We start from the raw sequence: 15,150 nt of genomic DNA, 5'->3' as shown, positions 1-15,150 counted from the left end.
CTTTCCGACTAATTAAAAAAAGGCACATAACAAAATGACTCATATAAATTTTAAAGCAAAGTAAACACTATTCCCTGGAGACAAAAATAAAAGTCAACAGCACATAGTCATTACATTGAGCTTGTTTTCAGGTGCTTCTGATGCCTGCATTATGATATGCATCAGTGCCATCAGATTTCTTTTATATAGATTTATAAATGGCATGCCCCTTTGCGCTGAGTGGACAATTCATTGACTGTTTCAGTTTTCAGGGTGAGGATTCTTATTTATTTCAGCTGGATTGTTGCAATTTATCTAATACGAGTGGATTCACTAATATTCCTACTTTTTGCCAAAGGATTTTATTAATTGGAAATAAAATTATCTGTGTGTAGGTCACTCATGTAAAATAGAAGCCAGATGCCATTATCTTTACTAGTGAGAAGCTGCAAAGGAAACTAAAGGCCCAAGCCATATTAGCCTTAACTTCATGCCTTATTTCTAACAAATCTCCATTAGATTTTATTAGCTCTGCAGGCCAATCTAAATTCAAACTATGATGACAGGCATCATCAATTAAGGCTTCTGGCAGAAATGTCTGGCTCTTGAGTGCCCCCCTTCTTTGTCATCAGGGAAGATTGCCATGGTTGGGGTTTTGGAGAGTAAATGTTCACACCAGCAGTACTGTCAAGCCTGTGGGAACTGAAGGGGTTGCTGAAGGTCTAGACCGGGTTGGTGGGTGTGTGGGGACAGTAGGAGCTGATCCTGAAAAGTCTGGTCAGAAGACTTGATGTTCTTTTATGCCCTGGTTTTCTTATGAGTGACAGTGTTCAGGATGAAGCTCTTGGCAAGGATGATCAGAAAAAGACAAAAAGTAATACATAGTGTTTTAAATTACAAAGTAGTACATTGTTTTCAACAAGTTTTTGTTGGTATGCCAGTGGTTGTTATTTTAGTGCACCTCCAAGAGTTACTGCTTTCTTAATTCAGTTTATATTTGAGGAGAATGGTGCACTGTTCTTTAAATGGTTGTCAGAAATGTTGTTGAAAACATAGTCTCAGTATAGAAAATAAATCGCTATGACCTTTAGGACAAGATCCTCTGTGTCTCTTCCACCAAGTTCGTGTTTCTGCAAATCCCTGACATCGGCAGTTTCCCTGCTGGCGCCAGGCCAGAGCTGCTGGCTCCACACCACCCACGTACACACCCCTTTAGTGATCCATGTCAACCCAGCAGCCGGCGGAGAGGCGCAGGTGCTGCCAGCTCAGGCTGGGCAGGGGAAGGTGGCCGTGCCTCCTGTCTGCGGGCCGGCCGTGCCCCTCGCTTTGCCCGCTGCCCACAGCTGAGCCAGGGGCTGCTCTGCCTCTGCCGAGTGCTTGCACCTCCCAGGGAGAGCAGACAGGAGGTTGTGATACACATTAAACATGGAGCCACTGGCACCATCTTAGGTGTCCATTATATTCACGTACTGAGGTCACTCTTGGTGCCAGCTCCGTCTTCGATTAATAGATAAAGTTCCCTCCCTATTTGCAGTGTTACCTAAATAATCCATTACTGTAGGGAATAACTACAGTATTACAAATACTAAGTTAAAGTTATTTTGTTAACTAAAGCCATTGGCAAATATTTAAGAATAGCCAAAGCATATGAATTGACAATAAAGAACAGATACAAGATAGCAAAATTCTTACTTGCAGCATCTAGTGGAATAAAGTAAACACTTTACCATTTTTTTTCTTTTTCTTTTTTTAATTTTGGGTTAATTTTACTTAGTTAGAAGCAAGCCTTCATGGTACACCCAGCAAATGCTTAGGCTAAAATATGCTAATACAGCCAATTCTTTGTCAAAACATGACAGGAACATTTTTATGGAAAGCTTGGTTCTAGGAATAACATAATTTGGGAAAACTACAAACAGTACTTGCAATAGTTTGCTGTATTGCAGTCCTCTAATTCACGGAAAAAAACTGAGAACCTGTGAATCTGTGTTTTGCAAGTAATACAGATACATTGTGGAATCCTGAAGATATGCAATTAATGTTAACATGTAGCAAGTAATATTCAGTATTAAAGCATAAAGTCTACAGTAATCTCTTCTGTGAACTCATGTGCACTATATCTGTGTAAGAAGAAAAGTTAAGTTGCAATCTTCCAGTCTCTAATCAATTAGAGATAGCAGAGACCCCAGTCCCAGGTCCATCAGGTACCCAGGGAATTCAGGTGGATTTCTTAGCTACAAGCTAGCTCCTTAGCTGTGGGTCTGTGTCACAGCATATGCCGCAGCTGAGACAGCTGCCATGCACCATACAATTTCAGAAGGCTTTAAGCATTCACCCACACAGAGCAACACCATACCACATCAGAAGCCTTCAAGTGTCTGCCTTTCTTGTTCTCTAGCTCTACCTTTTATACCCCTGATGTTGACGCATTGCACTGTGTGCCTCTGTTCCCCTTGGTGGTTGGTCAGTGCCCCTGGGCCCTCCATGGCTCACTGCTGTCAGTGCTGCTCACCTGCTGCTCACAGCTGTGCCCACTGGGGATGAGGCTGGGCCCAGCCCCACTCCCAGTTACCACAGGTCTGTGCTCCAGCTGAAGGGAGTAGCACTATAACTGCAGACATCTCAAAAAGACTTCCTTCTACTCATCAGTCCCATGTATGTTTTGCTCTGTTTCAACCAAACACTGTTAATCCAGAAACTATTTTTGTGGAGGTCCTAGACCGTTTGATGGCATGGTGAATGTGAGGAATGATGGGTGGTGCTGAATGTCATGTGCCTATCACTCACATGAGGCTGTGCTATCTCAGCAATTTGCCCAGGGGCTGCATAAAGTGAACAGAAGACATTTGATTACTGTTCAACTCCCTAAATGAAGAGTTTGTAATGGAGGCATTACAAACATAATTTCCAATTATGTCTTGTTTGAGAGCATGTTTTGGTACTCCTTCAGATTCAAGAAAAGCTCAGATTATTAACTCCATGTCCTACTCCCCCTCCCAGGCTAATCAGAGGGAAATGGTGTGGGTACTTCTGTGGTCCTGGACAGTAAAAATGAAGGTGAAAGGAATATGTTTTCTGGTTGGCATCACCAGAAGACCATCTGGATTTAGTTTTGTCCTAAATTCTGATTGTGCTGCATCTAACTTAGCTCTCTCAGCAGTGATGAGTCTTAGTGAAGCTCAGGGCACTTTGCAAAGGTAGAATTGTGATCGCTCTTATTTAAAGATAAGAAGACTCAGGCTCAAGAAGGAGAAATGTGTTTGCTAGTGGCCTTAAATTGATATTTGTTGAAACACAGAAATTCTAAGATGGATAGTAGTCAGTTCAAGCTTTCACTGTAGCTAATGAACCTATGTTTGAATCATCTAGTGTCCAGGCTCTTAGGACCCTGGTAGAGGTTGCACATTTCTGTAGATCATTTCAGGACCTAATGAATCTCAAGGTGCCGCTCACTGTTGTTCCATACTCAGATGTAATTGAGTCTGGGCATGCATGATCAGAACCAATCTGTCAGCATAGTGTCCTGTGAAATGCTGAAGTTGTATGCCCAACCACCACAGAGAAGAAAATCAATGGTTGCCTCTGTTCAACAAGTGGTTGAGGTTGCCTGAGCTCTAGACTATGAATGCATGGGTACATCACACAAGAGAGTGACACTCTGTGATGGACTGTGACAGTGCAAAGAGCATACTCTGTGTTATGTGCAATGAGCATTCCCACTGTAACATGGTCCGTGGCCTGCGTGCCAGTCTGCCTTTGGCTGCTGCCTTCAGATAAATTAGTGAGAGATGGTTTGTTGTACTGGGAAGAAAACACAGTCCTCTTACCTTGTGTAAATGCAGGCAGAGGAAGACTAGTAAAATATTTGTCTATGGTAGGGCAATGTCATCCAGTTACCAGCCTACCAGCTGTCAGGCTCCTGACTCACATGTAGTGCAAATTTGACTATTTAATATCCTCCACTTCACAGCAAAATTTCAAAGTCCTTTTAGGGCTTATGGGCTTTTTTTGATACCATCATATTGCAGTATTTCCTAAGAGCACCTTTGAGGTAGTATTTTCAAGGTATTGATGCTGCCTGGCCCTTGAGTGCACTCAGCAGCATGAGGGGATGCTCTTCAAAGCCATCCTGAGTGCAGGCTGAGGCCTGAGAGGTCTCCAGGACCTGTGAGAAACATTTGTGGTGAAAACCAAGGTCAGAGCTACATGCCTTTGGGAACATTGGATATGTTTATCACTGGGGTGGAGGCAGTGGGAGGGAATGGGTAGGGAATGTTTGGTTTTTCGCTGGATTTTTTTTTTTTTTGTTCCTTTAGGTGGAAGGTTTTGCTATGTTGTTCAGTTACTGCTTCAGGTGGAAAATCATTTCCCACCTAGCAGCAAAAATATGCCTGGCAAGGTGAGAAGTGTTTTAGGAGCAGCACTTCATAGAGTTGATTTTCAGCCAAAGTCCTTCTGGGAGCTGTTACAACTGGGGATATTTCTTTGCAGGGTTAAAGCTACTCTGACTTTGGTGCTCTTGCTCTCTACAGGAGCTGGACAAGTGATATCATTTCATGTTGCTTTTTCTTCTGCCTAGACACAGTTGAAGCAGGTCCCTGAAGCTCTCAGACCCAAGCTGGAGCAGGAAAGAGGCATGTTGCCATAGTAATGCAAAAGGCTTGCTAACAAGAATATGTGAATTACTGAAATTCAGGAACTATTTAAATACTTCTGTGACCCATTCTTCAGGCCTAGAACTCCCATTTTTTTTTATTATAGCACAGAGAAATAATCTTCAAGTGAATGAAGGAATTTTAATTTAGTAAATTTCAGAAGGGATGAAATAAATGTATTTTACCAAAACACATATTGATGGAAGTCTGGAAATTACATGCTTTTGAAAAAAAAAATTGTTAAAAATCTATCAATCACAGTGCCTTTATCTGGAGGAATCACACTGGTTACAAAGTATATACATATCAGAATCTATTGGTCACTCAGATGCAATCATTATGAATTAAGACATGTAGTATTATATTGCAATTGTAGTAGTATATATGTGTTTTTCATGGCCAGTCTTTGAAAATGGTCCTGGTTGTAGCCACAGAGAGCCAGTATTTTAGGATCTAAATAAATTATTTTATATTTCATATATTCTGGGAAAAAACTCTGAGCTGGTGTGAACAAGGTAGAATATTTAGTCTATCCTCCAGTTTTTTGACCATATATTTCAGACCCATATATTCACTGAACAGTTTAGCTTCTCATATGTCTTTTTTTTTCTTTTAATCTTGTGCCAGGTGTTTAAGAAGTGGGCAGCAGTGGTATTTCAGTAACCTGGTTTCAACATTATTTGCATACCTTTGTGTTTTTCCATGGTGATCAATGCTCAGCTGTAGTGGAACTTCAGTCAGTAAATTTTATGTGCAACTGCTAGAGTAATTTTTTTTTTTTAATTAGTCCATTCTAGGAATTTTTATGTCCCTTTATGAATATTTATATTTTCAATATGTCTTCATTTAACGGAGAAGATTTTTCACATCGTTTTCAGATAATCACAGGTAGTATGCACAATGATATGTCAACACTCTGACCTTTTAGCTTCTCTATTTCTCTTATTTCATCCACATTTTGTTTGTCCATGTGTATTATATTTTAGTTTATTTTGGTTTTCCTTTATGGGCTGTTGGAACAGTCAGTGTTTTCCATGCAAATACCTTAATAAACTGCAGAGAAAGAAAATATGCTATTGCATACTAGCAGGTGTCATGTAGACTGTCTTGAACACTTTAATCAGTGTGTATGGCTACTAGAAATCCACACTGAAATAATGTTTGGTTTGTCTAGAACTTTCTGACACACAAATACAAAGCATTTAGTACTATATTCTGGTTTGTGCACTGAAAGAATGTTGGGTCTTTGCTCTTTGATTTGGAATCTCTATGAACTTACCTCAAAATCCTGGATAAAACTGAATGGAGACATTTATAATTGATTAGCATGTGCAAATCATATTACTAAGTAATCCTGCTGATTTACTGATTTTAATTTTTGAATTGTAGTGGTTTTATTCCTTTCATTTTATTGAAAAGTCTTCTTTTGCAAATAAATCCCCTGTAGCTGGTGGTTCTGCTTGCTAAAAGAGAGTCCTGTGTATCACAAGTTATTAACACATCAGTAACTTATACTGATTAATTCAACTTCATGTAAATCACAATAAAAACTTTTTGCTGCAGCTCGGAGGTGATCAACAAGATGCTACAGCTGGAAAATACTTCCTCTTGAGTTTTTGCTGAATTTTTTTTGGTTTACTTTTTCAAATTTTTATGGGTGTTACATACTTCTAGAAGAGCATTGCAGGAAAGGTTTATTCTTTTTGTTCTCTGTCACTTCTGAAGTATAATTTGTTTTGTTACTAGTGCATGTGAGTCCAAATATATGACATATTGAATATATTAATTAATTCTTGCAGCTCAAACTTAGACTGAAATTTAACATATATGATTTGTTTTTCCCAGGTTATACAAGTCTTTGTCTGAAGGATTGAGTCTGAAGAACCAGCCTAGCTGTGCTTTCAGTACTTCTGAAGGTGGACTGCAGGGAAGGGAGGATGTTGTGACCCTAACCTATGGCCAGATTGAAGAGCTGGCAGCTCAGCTGCAGCAGACTCGATGCGAGCAAAAGGACACTGAGCTGAAGCTCCAGAAAGCCCTGGAAGCTTCGCAGGAGGCCAATGAAAAAGTTCAAAAGTGAGTCACTTGTCTTCCAACAAAAATTGCAGTTGTAATCCACAGGAAGCATTTTTTTTCTGGTATTTTGTCTATAACTGAAAGTGTGGCAGTACTCAGAAAAGGTCCTTTAAAATGATTCTTCCTTTGTCAGCTCATTTCCTACTCAGTGTGAAGCTGGTCATTTGAACAGTTTTGTGCTATTAGGCAAGTCAGGGTACCTCTCATTACTGTTAAGGAAATTGCTTCCTACATGTGCAAGGCACAGAGAAAGTCTTTCCATCTCCCATGAATGGTTTTCACTGTGCTTTTACCCTGTGGAAATCCTATGGCTACAGAGTATTTCCCTTTATAATTGCGTGGTATGGCTCTCATTTTTGGTCTGTTACACATCTGGCAGGTTTCATGCCACGGTAAATGCTTATGGGGTTGTTTAGGGATGGCTTCAAAATCTCACCGAGAGCCACAGGGAGGCTCTGAGTTGGTGAACAGAGATTGTATTCGCTTTGCTATCATGAGTTTCCCTGTTAAAAGGTTACTGAACTCCAAAACCTGAAGTTCATCTCTAGTGAAGTACTTATTGTCATGTTTGTTATTAGTTGTGCCTCTTGACAGTCTGGCGCTTCTCATCTCTGCGTTACATTCATCAAGTGCAAAATTCTCCTCTCTCGTCCTTCCAAGATGGTCAATGCTGAGCTGATGCAAATTGTCCTGTCTGTCCATATATGTCTTCAACTTAAATGTCTACAGCATATTTACAGAGTAGTCAGAAACTGGCTTATAATATATTGCAAGCACCTAACAAAAGCTTTTCTTTAAAAAAACCATATGCTGAGTTCTATTTAAAAATAGTTATATTCCTAACTCTTTTATTTATTCATAGCTACATAAAATATAATTAAGGTATTTATCTATGAAAATGCATCTTTTTAATCATCTCTTTTAATCCTCCAGTGATTGTTTGATAATCATTCAAGTCTTTATTCTGAGCGCTTAGACATATTTGAAACTTTGAGAGGTGTGTGCTTGATAAAAATAAACCTATTAAAAAAATTAAGTAATGGTAAAGAGAATATTGGTAGAACCTTTTTAACTTTTTTAGTTTTTACATCTAGTTTTATTTATAAGTGTTTAATAATATAGCTATTTAAGCAGAGGTTGAGTTTTTACTAGTTTGGTTATTTTTTTTCCTAAAGTGAAACAATCTTGTTTAATCCCATGTACCCAGGGTGGCTAAAGTAGAACTGCAGCCACAAACTGAATTAAAGTAGTGGTGATGCACCGCTATAGTGAAAAGAATTTATGTAATTTAACATGCTCAACGACTTGGGAAAATTTTGGTCAGGTTAGTTTTCATTATTGTTAAGATCAGACGACTGAGCCTATAGCAAAATCAAACAATTGGTTGGAGTCTTTTGATGACAATAGCATGCCCTTTTTACCACGAAACTGTGGAAATGCTCTGCGCGTCTTCCCAGCACCCGGAGTCATCCGCCCCCATCTTATAATTCAACCTGCAAACAGATTAAGCAGCTGAGTTTGTGGAAAGTGTGTTTACTTTGAGCTAAGAACCCTTGTGTGACACTATAGAGATTCCTCTGACACCTCTGGGAGAGCTACACAGACAGTTCGTACTCATCAGCAGGGAAACCGGGCTGAGAATTCCCAATTTCTTTGTAACCTCAACTGCTTCATACAAATCAGTGTTTGGCAATTAGGCAGGAACTCATTTGTTAGCTTAGCATTTTATTTAGACGATGTAGGATGTTCTACATTTCAAAAAAGGACTGACAATTTATAAACCTGTCAACAGAAAGGCTTTTTGGTATTAATTATAGTAGTATTAATTATTAGCACTTAATAGGATGCTTAAGAGGATGCTTAATGTCGTTTAAAATGTGTCACTAAAATTCATAGACTAAAGACCGTTATAAAATAATCTGGTTTCTTGACTATTTTAAATGCTCAGCTAAAATTGAATTCTGACATATGAAGGAAGTAGTTTTGTCGGCTGCATAGTTTCTCAATATTATTCAGTAAAATAGCAACAGTTGAAAATCAGAATAGTGAAATAATTATGACCTTCATTAAGAAAGAACATTACTGTAATTAAGAATGTTGAGAAAATATATACTTTGTATCTTCATACAATGTAGTTTACTGGTTTTATGCTGCCTTTGCTAATCTGTTCTCTGGAAACAGTAAAGAATTTTTTAATATTCTTTAAAACTTCAATGTTTGCATTCAGCATGATATACAGAGCTTAAAAGACAGTTGTAATTCTTCACAGCATTTGCATCATGTCAGCCATTTGTGTACCCACAAGTAGTTGCTGCTTTCTAGAGGTGAGACCTGAGTCAGAATAATGGTCCTGTGCTTTCCATCAGGACAAAAAGCATCTAAAAAATTTCTTGATCCTATCCCACACAAAACAACAGGGGGATGTGAACCAGAAGTGAGATGTTTTAGTATCTACTTATAGTCAACTTGGGTGTAGTAAACATCTGTTTATACTGAAGTAGGGTGAGCATCTCACATTGGCTAGCTGCAGTGTGAGATATAAATCGAGACTGTCTGCTCTTGCCTCTGAAGATGATTCATCATCCTAACAGGGGTGCTGGTGTAAAACAAGAAACATTGATGCTCAGAGGGTGGCCACATAGATTTAGATGCATTTACTTGAATGTCTTTTGATTTTGAGACACTATCAAGATACGCTTAGACTTTTAAGGGAGCACTATACTTTATAAAGCAAGTACATATTCTAACTGGGGTCTATGTAAATAAATACATGTATGTACACACAAAACAATACATATTTATTTAATTTACTATTACGATCTGCACAGTAATATTTTTAATCAGTACTCTGGAATGTCTCTGACTATGATTTTCTATATTTAATTAATGTTTCTATTTTGTGGTTACAAAGAATTAGGACAGGAGCACAGAATTCACCAGGAATGTTGGTGTAGTACCACAGGCCCCTGCAAGTTTGTCCTGCTTGAGAAGCCAGGAGCCAGCTGGTGTACTCCCAGCAGGGAAATGGGGCTGACCTGGAGAGGGTGGCTCGGAGAGCCTGTGAATTAATTAATACTCTGCCAACAGAGGAACAAGGCATTTTAAAAATGTCCTTCCGGCTGGAACCTCTGGGATTGTGGAGTGGTTGCTGATGTCAGTGAGATCAGAGCAGGTTATAATGTAATACCAAATCAATATTAGCCAATTATCAGGAAAGGTTGAGGCCACTTTTGATGTTTTTCCAGGAAATGTTCTATTTTTCTGCAACAGCTTTGCAGCTGGAGTGAATTTTAATGCAATTTGTCTTTTGGGGGCTTCTATTTTTTTCTCATAATTTAATGATTCTAGCTCAGTAAAGCGCAGCTCTGCATGTGAGCACAGCTACACTTGCATAGTCGTGTCGCTGCGTGAAGTGGCAGAGGAGGGTGAGTGGGTAGAATTTCTATATAATCCTCTAAAAATAAACACTAATAATCCACAAAGTAGCAGTGCAGTATTAAAATATACAGGTATGAAAATAAGCATAAATGGTGAGTAGGATCCTGCTTGTGTACTTTGTCAAGGTAGTTCTGACTATGAATAAAGTTAATATAAAAGTGATCTAAACCAGAAGTCATTGCTTCATTTGTCCTTAACTGTTTATTAGAAACCTTTTCAATTTTCTTTTTCTTTCTTTTAAAGAGGAATTCGGGAGTATTACAGCTTTGGATAAAAATTTTTAGTTGATTTAATACATAAGAAAATTAAGTGGTCTTCTGAATTAAATTCTATCCTTAATTACATTGCTTTACCCCTAGGGTCTGGGGTTTTTTTGACCACCTAAATTTCATTGTGACTGGAATACATCCTTTATTTGTGTAGTCCTGAATTTCCCTCCAGCCTTTTTGAAAATGCTTTCTCTGCTTTTGTACTTGTTCACTTGTTTTCTTAGGTGATGCTGATATATAAGTTGATCTATGCAACAACAAAAACAAACAGTTGACATGGATGAAAACAATACAAAAAATGTAAAGAAATAAGAAACAAGCATTTATTAAGTAGTTAGTGTCCCCCTCTTCTGCAAGTAAAACTAATCTGCCTTCTGAGTGCGGGAGCTGTGTGTATTTCACATCAATGTCCAACACGTTCTTCAGTGCTGGCTGGATGGTCTAATCTTTCCCAGAATGATCAGAGCAGTGCAGTTGAAGAACAAGGATGAATATTTGAATAATCACACCACAATGTGAGGTGACCCTGCGACAGGGGACTGACCACATACACATATGGATTTTGGGAAGAAGCTCTGATGCTCTTTTTTAACACAGCTGTGAGAAGAATGTGGCTAAGACCCAGTAGTCTTTCTTGAGTATAGCTGGCAAAGGAAACCATGAGGAGAAGAGAATTTAACACATGGGTGTAAGGGAGTTCACTTCATTGATGCGATCTGAGGGGAATGTCTAATGACTGGAAGAATCAAACTTGGCAATGAAAACACAAAGCTCTTTTCATCAATTCAAATACTGCCTCTAAAGCTGCAGATGGTTACCTCCAGCCTTGCCTATTCAGTGTGGGGTTGTATAAAATGGCACTTTGGTGAATACTAATAGATCAAAACAAAGATTTAATAACATAAAGATGTGGTGTTCATTTTTAAATGAGGATACAGGTCAGTGTCTCAGAAAAGAGTAAAATAAGTATCTTTATGTATGGGTCTAAAGTCTCTGGAGATTTTTAACTGCAAACATGTCTTTAGTGTGCAGATTGTATTCGGTATGGGGCAGCTATGCAGGGAACAGGCTAAAAGCAAGAATTATTATACTAATTGAGCCTCTGCAACATGCAAATGTTGTTAACTAGTTATCTCCTTTTAAAATCATACCTACATATATTTAGCTGAAGTATACATTGTAGCTTGTATGCGTTGAGCTACTTGTTGTAGGAAAGAATGGAGCTAGTTAATTAGAAATTGCAGGCAGAAGCACTTCACAAAAGAAACAAGTTGTACATTCACTGGGACTTAAAGCTGTTTGTTTTGGAGGAACCACCAAGTCTTAGAGAATTCAGTTGGCTTTATTTTAAATTTGAGAGAGCTGTTTCTTTCAAAACAATAAATATGATTTAATCTCTTTCTTTATTAAGATGTTATATTTAGATGTTGAGACTTTTCTATTAAAACTAAATTGCTTTTTTTGCTGGTTTTTTACTTACAAAATTATACGCTGGTGCATGTCAGATCAAAACATTAAATACTGGAGGCTAGGAGTACAATTTCATAGATACTAATATTTTCGCTCACTTGTGTCAGTAAATAATTTAGCACATGCCAAAAGTGATTTTCCTTTTAATGATAACTACTGAGCTGCCTGCTGCTGTGAAATTCTGCTGAGTTTGAATAGTTGGTAATCTTTTAATATCATATGGAGAATAATTTAAGTGCTGCTGGCGTTTTGAAATGTAAGTCCTGGTGTCTTGTTGAAGAATATAGATACAGAGCTAGTTTCTTAGTTACAGCAAATTGACTTTGCTCTGTCACACTAAGTTGCATTCATTTGTCCCAGTTAAGGGTATGACCTGTAGTTTGCTGAGAAACAGATGCTGGTGGGTACATTCAAAAGACAAGTGAGTGAGGGCAAGGTGCTAAGAATCTTATACTTGCTATAGCAATCCACAGAAGTCAATGGATATCAGAGTTTGTATGGAAGGAAATGGAAAGCAAAGAAAGATGACTTTTGTAGCACTTTAAGATACCAATGCAAAATTAGCAAAGGTTCTGGTTTTCAGATTGGATCAAAACTTATTAAATGGGATTCAAAATGGAAAAAACTCCTTGATGAGGACTGATGTATTGGCTGTCTCATACAATGATTAAAAGCAGATTAAAAGCTCCATGGGGCCCATAAGAGATACACAATCTCCACAGGCAGGGTTTTATGGTGTTTAGGAAACCCACACTAGCCTGATGGAAGATTCCCAGACACGCAAAACTACCACATACTCTGAAGAATTCTGCAGAGCTGATGCAAATTTTTTTGGCATACCAGACACGAATAGGAACCTGAGAAAGTTCAAAACACAAAATCTAGTAGCTGTAACTCATATCACATACGAAATTATTACCATAGAGTAGCAATTAGAGGGTGTGTGAATGAACCCGATTTAGGGGCAATAGGCTGGAGTAGTCTACTTTAGTCAGTGAGGAAATAAGACTAATTGAAATGTGTGAAAAAAGTCATGCTTGATATAACTGAAAGCAATACATAGCAGGGTCAGGATTTTTTAGAACACTTGGAATTCTGCACTAACACCAGTGATTCCTCTCAGAAAAATTCCCCTCGGACTACACTAATATGCATGGTGAAATGATGAATTAAACAGTCTTGTAGAGATACCTGTTTGTTGTAATAAAAAAAAATTGAGTAAGCCAATGGGGTTATGTGCAGCCTCAGAGAAATTCAACATATAGACAGAAATCAATTTTCCAGGTCTGAAGGAAATAAAATATTGAACTAATATTCAAATCTAAGGTGAGCTGAACAAATTCAGTCATCGTTGGCATATTCTCTGGACTGCTGTCGTTACACATTTCTGTATCACTAGGCAGATCATTGTTCCCTTGGTAAGGCTAACATATTGTTCATACTGTACAAAGGGAAATATGTAACTTTTGGAAAGCTGGAATGAAATGTATTTTCCTTATTGGATTATATTATCTTTATTGAATTACACCAGTTTTTTAATTGGGCACTTCATGTTGCTAAAAATTTGCAGGCTGTGATGGAGGGAGTGCCTAATAACTCACTACCACTAATACTCTTAACTTCTCTGCCCAAGAATCACTTTGGATAAGCACTTGGGATAGAAGGACTTGGATAAGCATAAGCAGAAAACTTCTAACTGAAAAAAATTATAAAACAATTGACTTTTTGTCTTTTCTGCCTGGTTTTTCTGGAGACCCAAATGGAGAAGCACATGCTGAGACAGAGTGAGGCATGCTGGTTTCAGAGATCCATGCAGAGCAGTGTGCCCTCAGACATTTCTTTCAAAAGTGTCCTTGGCATCTGTCCCCATCCCACCCTTCATTTTCTAAGTAGTTGTTTGGGAGCAGGGATTCTCCTCCAGGGTGTGGCAGAATGGATCTGTTTTCTCCTCCATCTGTGGAGATTCAGATATCCTGCACCTTGGAGAGGCATTTCAGCCACACAGGTCTGCTCTGGATGCTCCCTGTTCCTTGCTTCGAAGCAGTGCATGTAGCAGAAATTGATGCAGGCTGCTTGGATCAGAGAGGAGCAAATAGTCTACTCACCTCTGAGAAACAAGACCTGTTCCTGACATCTTTAGAGCTTTTTCTCGGTTTAATTCAATGCCTCTTGAACATAAATACAAAACCAGTATCAGAACTTCCAGCTCCCATTTTCCAGGTGGGCACCCTTGATTGCCTCCCACAGAATCACACCTACAGGTCTAATAGCATTTCGTATGTTTCTTCTGTAGAAATTCACAGCTTCAGAAAGAAACATAGAAGTGTCTTCAACCCTGGTGTGTACTGTTCCCCTAAAAGTGGCAGGTGTGGGTTAAAATCAGGTTTTCCTTAGTTTGGCTGAATGCTCTAACTGGAAGTATTATTTTTTACGTTTGTCTTGAAAAGGAGAACTGGTAGCGCTGCTGTTGTCTTTATCACCTTCAAAGAAACTCGTGGCCTTAATTTTAGAAGAGGTAGCTTGAGGACTTCTGAACAGCCTGGAGCAAGACACTAAAAGTTAGGGAATGTGCTTAATAGAGCAAGGTGTGGTATCACTACTGAAAGCCTCATACAATTAAAATGTGTGATATTGCCAGAGCAGATTATAGGATATCCTTCTCCCAGGTGTTTTGGGTCTCATAAGTTATAGTGAGGCCTGTAGCATCTGACAGTTTATGATCAGTGCCAGTATTAGGCTCAGTGGTGCACTTAACAGATGAAGACAAAATGTCCCAATCAAAGGAAATGACAGGTATGCCTTTTATGCATTCCTTGCACAGCCAAGATATCCATTGGCTGCAGGGAGCTTCACATGGATGAAGAATGCAAAACTGCACATACAGGCAAAGTCAAGTATTTATTTTCTTTTTGTAGCTATGGTTTACTTTTACTTAACCTCTGTACATTGTGGATTGCAGTGCAGACATTGTTTTGTTAAAGTATGGGTAGTTACAATATAAACACAAATATTTATTGTCATTTGAATATTTATCATCTCAGCCTTTCACGAAAATAAAAGCAGTGCTGAAACTTCATTCTCTCAAACACTAAAATGTATTCTATGAAAGTCAAATGTTTTCAGAGTCAACATAATCACAGCATCCCAGTTTTGACCTGTGTGTTCATTTACAGTTTACTTATAGCTGCTTCAGAGAGATGGAAGTTTGTAGATTACAACATGGTTTTATTGATTTATCAGTAGCAAAATACACTAAGTATACA

The 15,150-nt window shown here is 38.5% G+C and overlaps 1 protein-coding gene across 7 annotated transcripts in view; it reads left to right on the top strand.

The window, feature by feature from the left end:
* MIPOL1 (mirror-image polydactyly 1) overlaps positions 1-15,150 on the top strand; it is a 180,954-nt gene that overhangs the window by 154,507 nt on the left and 11,297 nt on the right. For 6 of the 7 annotated variants that reach the window (XM_074542654.1, XM_074542656.1, XM_074542652.1 and 3 more), the window contains one exon: positions 6,480-6,710. In XM_074542654.1, the coding sequence (XP_074398755.1) occupies positions 6,480-6,710 (231 nt within the window). Of the gene's footprint in view, positions 1-6,479; positions 6,711-15,150 lie in introns of those variants that run through there. The other variant, XM_074542659.1, reaches the window with a different exon arrangement.

This window comes from Zonotrichia albicollis, chromosome 6, assembly GCF_047830755.1.
Source record: "Zonotrichia albicollis isolate bZonAlb1 chromosome 6, bZonAlb1.hap1, whole genome shotgun sequence".
NCBI classification, from domain to species: Eukaryota; Metazoa; Chordata; class Aves; order Passeriformes; family Passerellidae; genus Zonotrichia; species Zonotrichia albicollis.
Note: the sequence above shows the minus strand (reverse complement) of the source record. Positions and strands in the feature narration are given on the sequence as shown.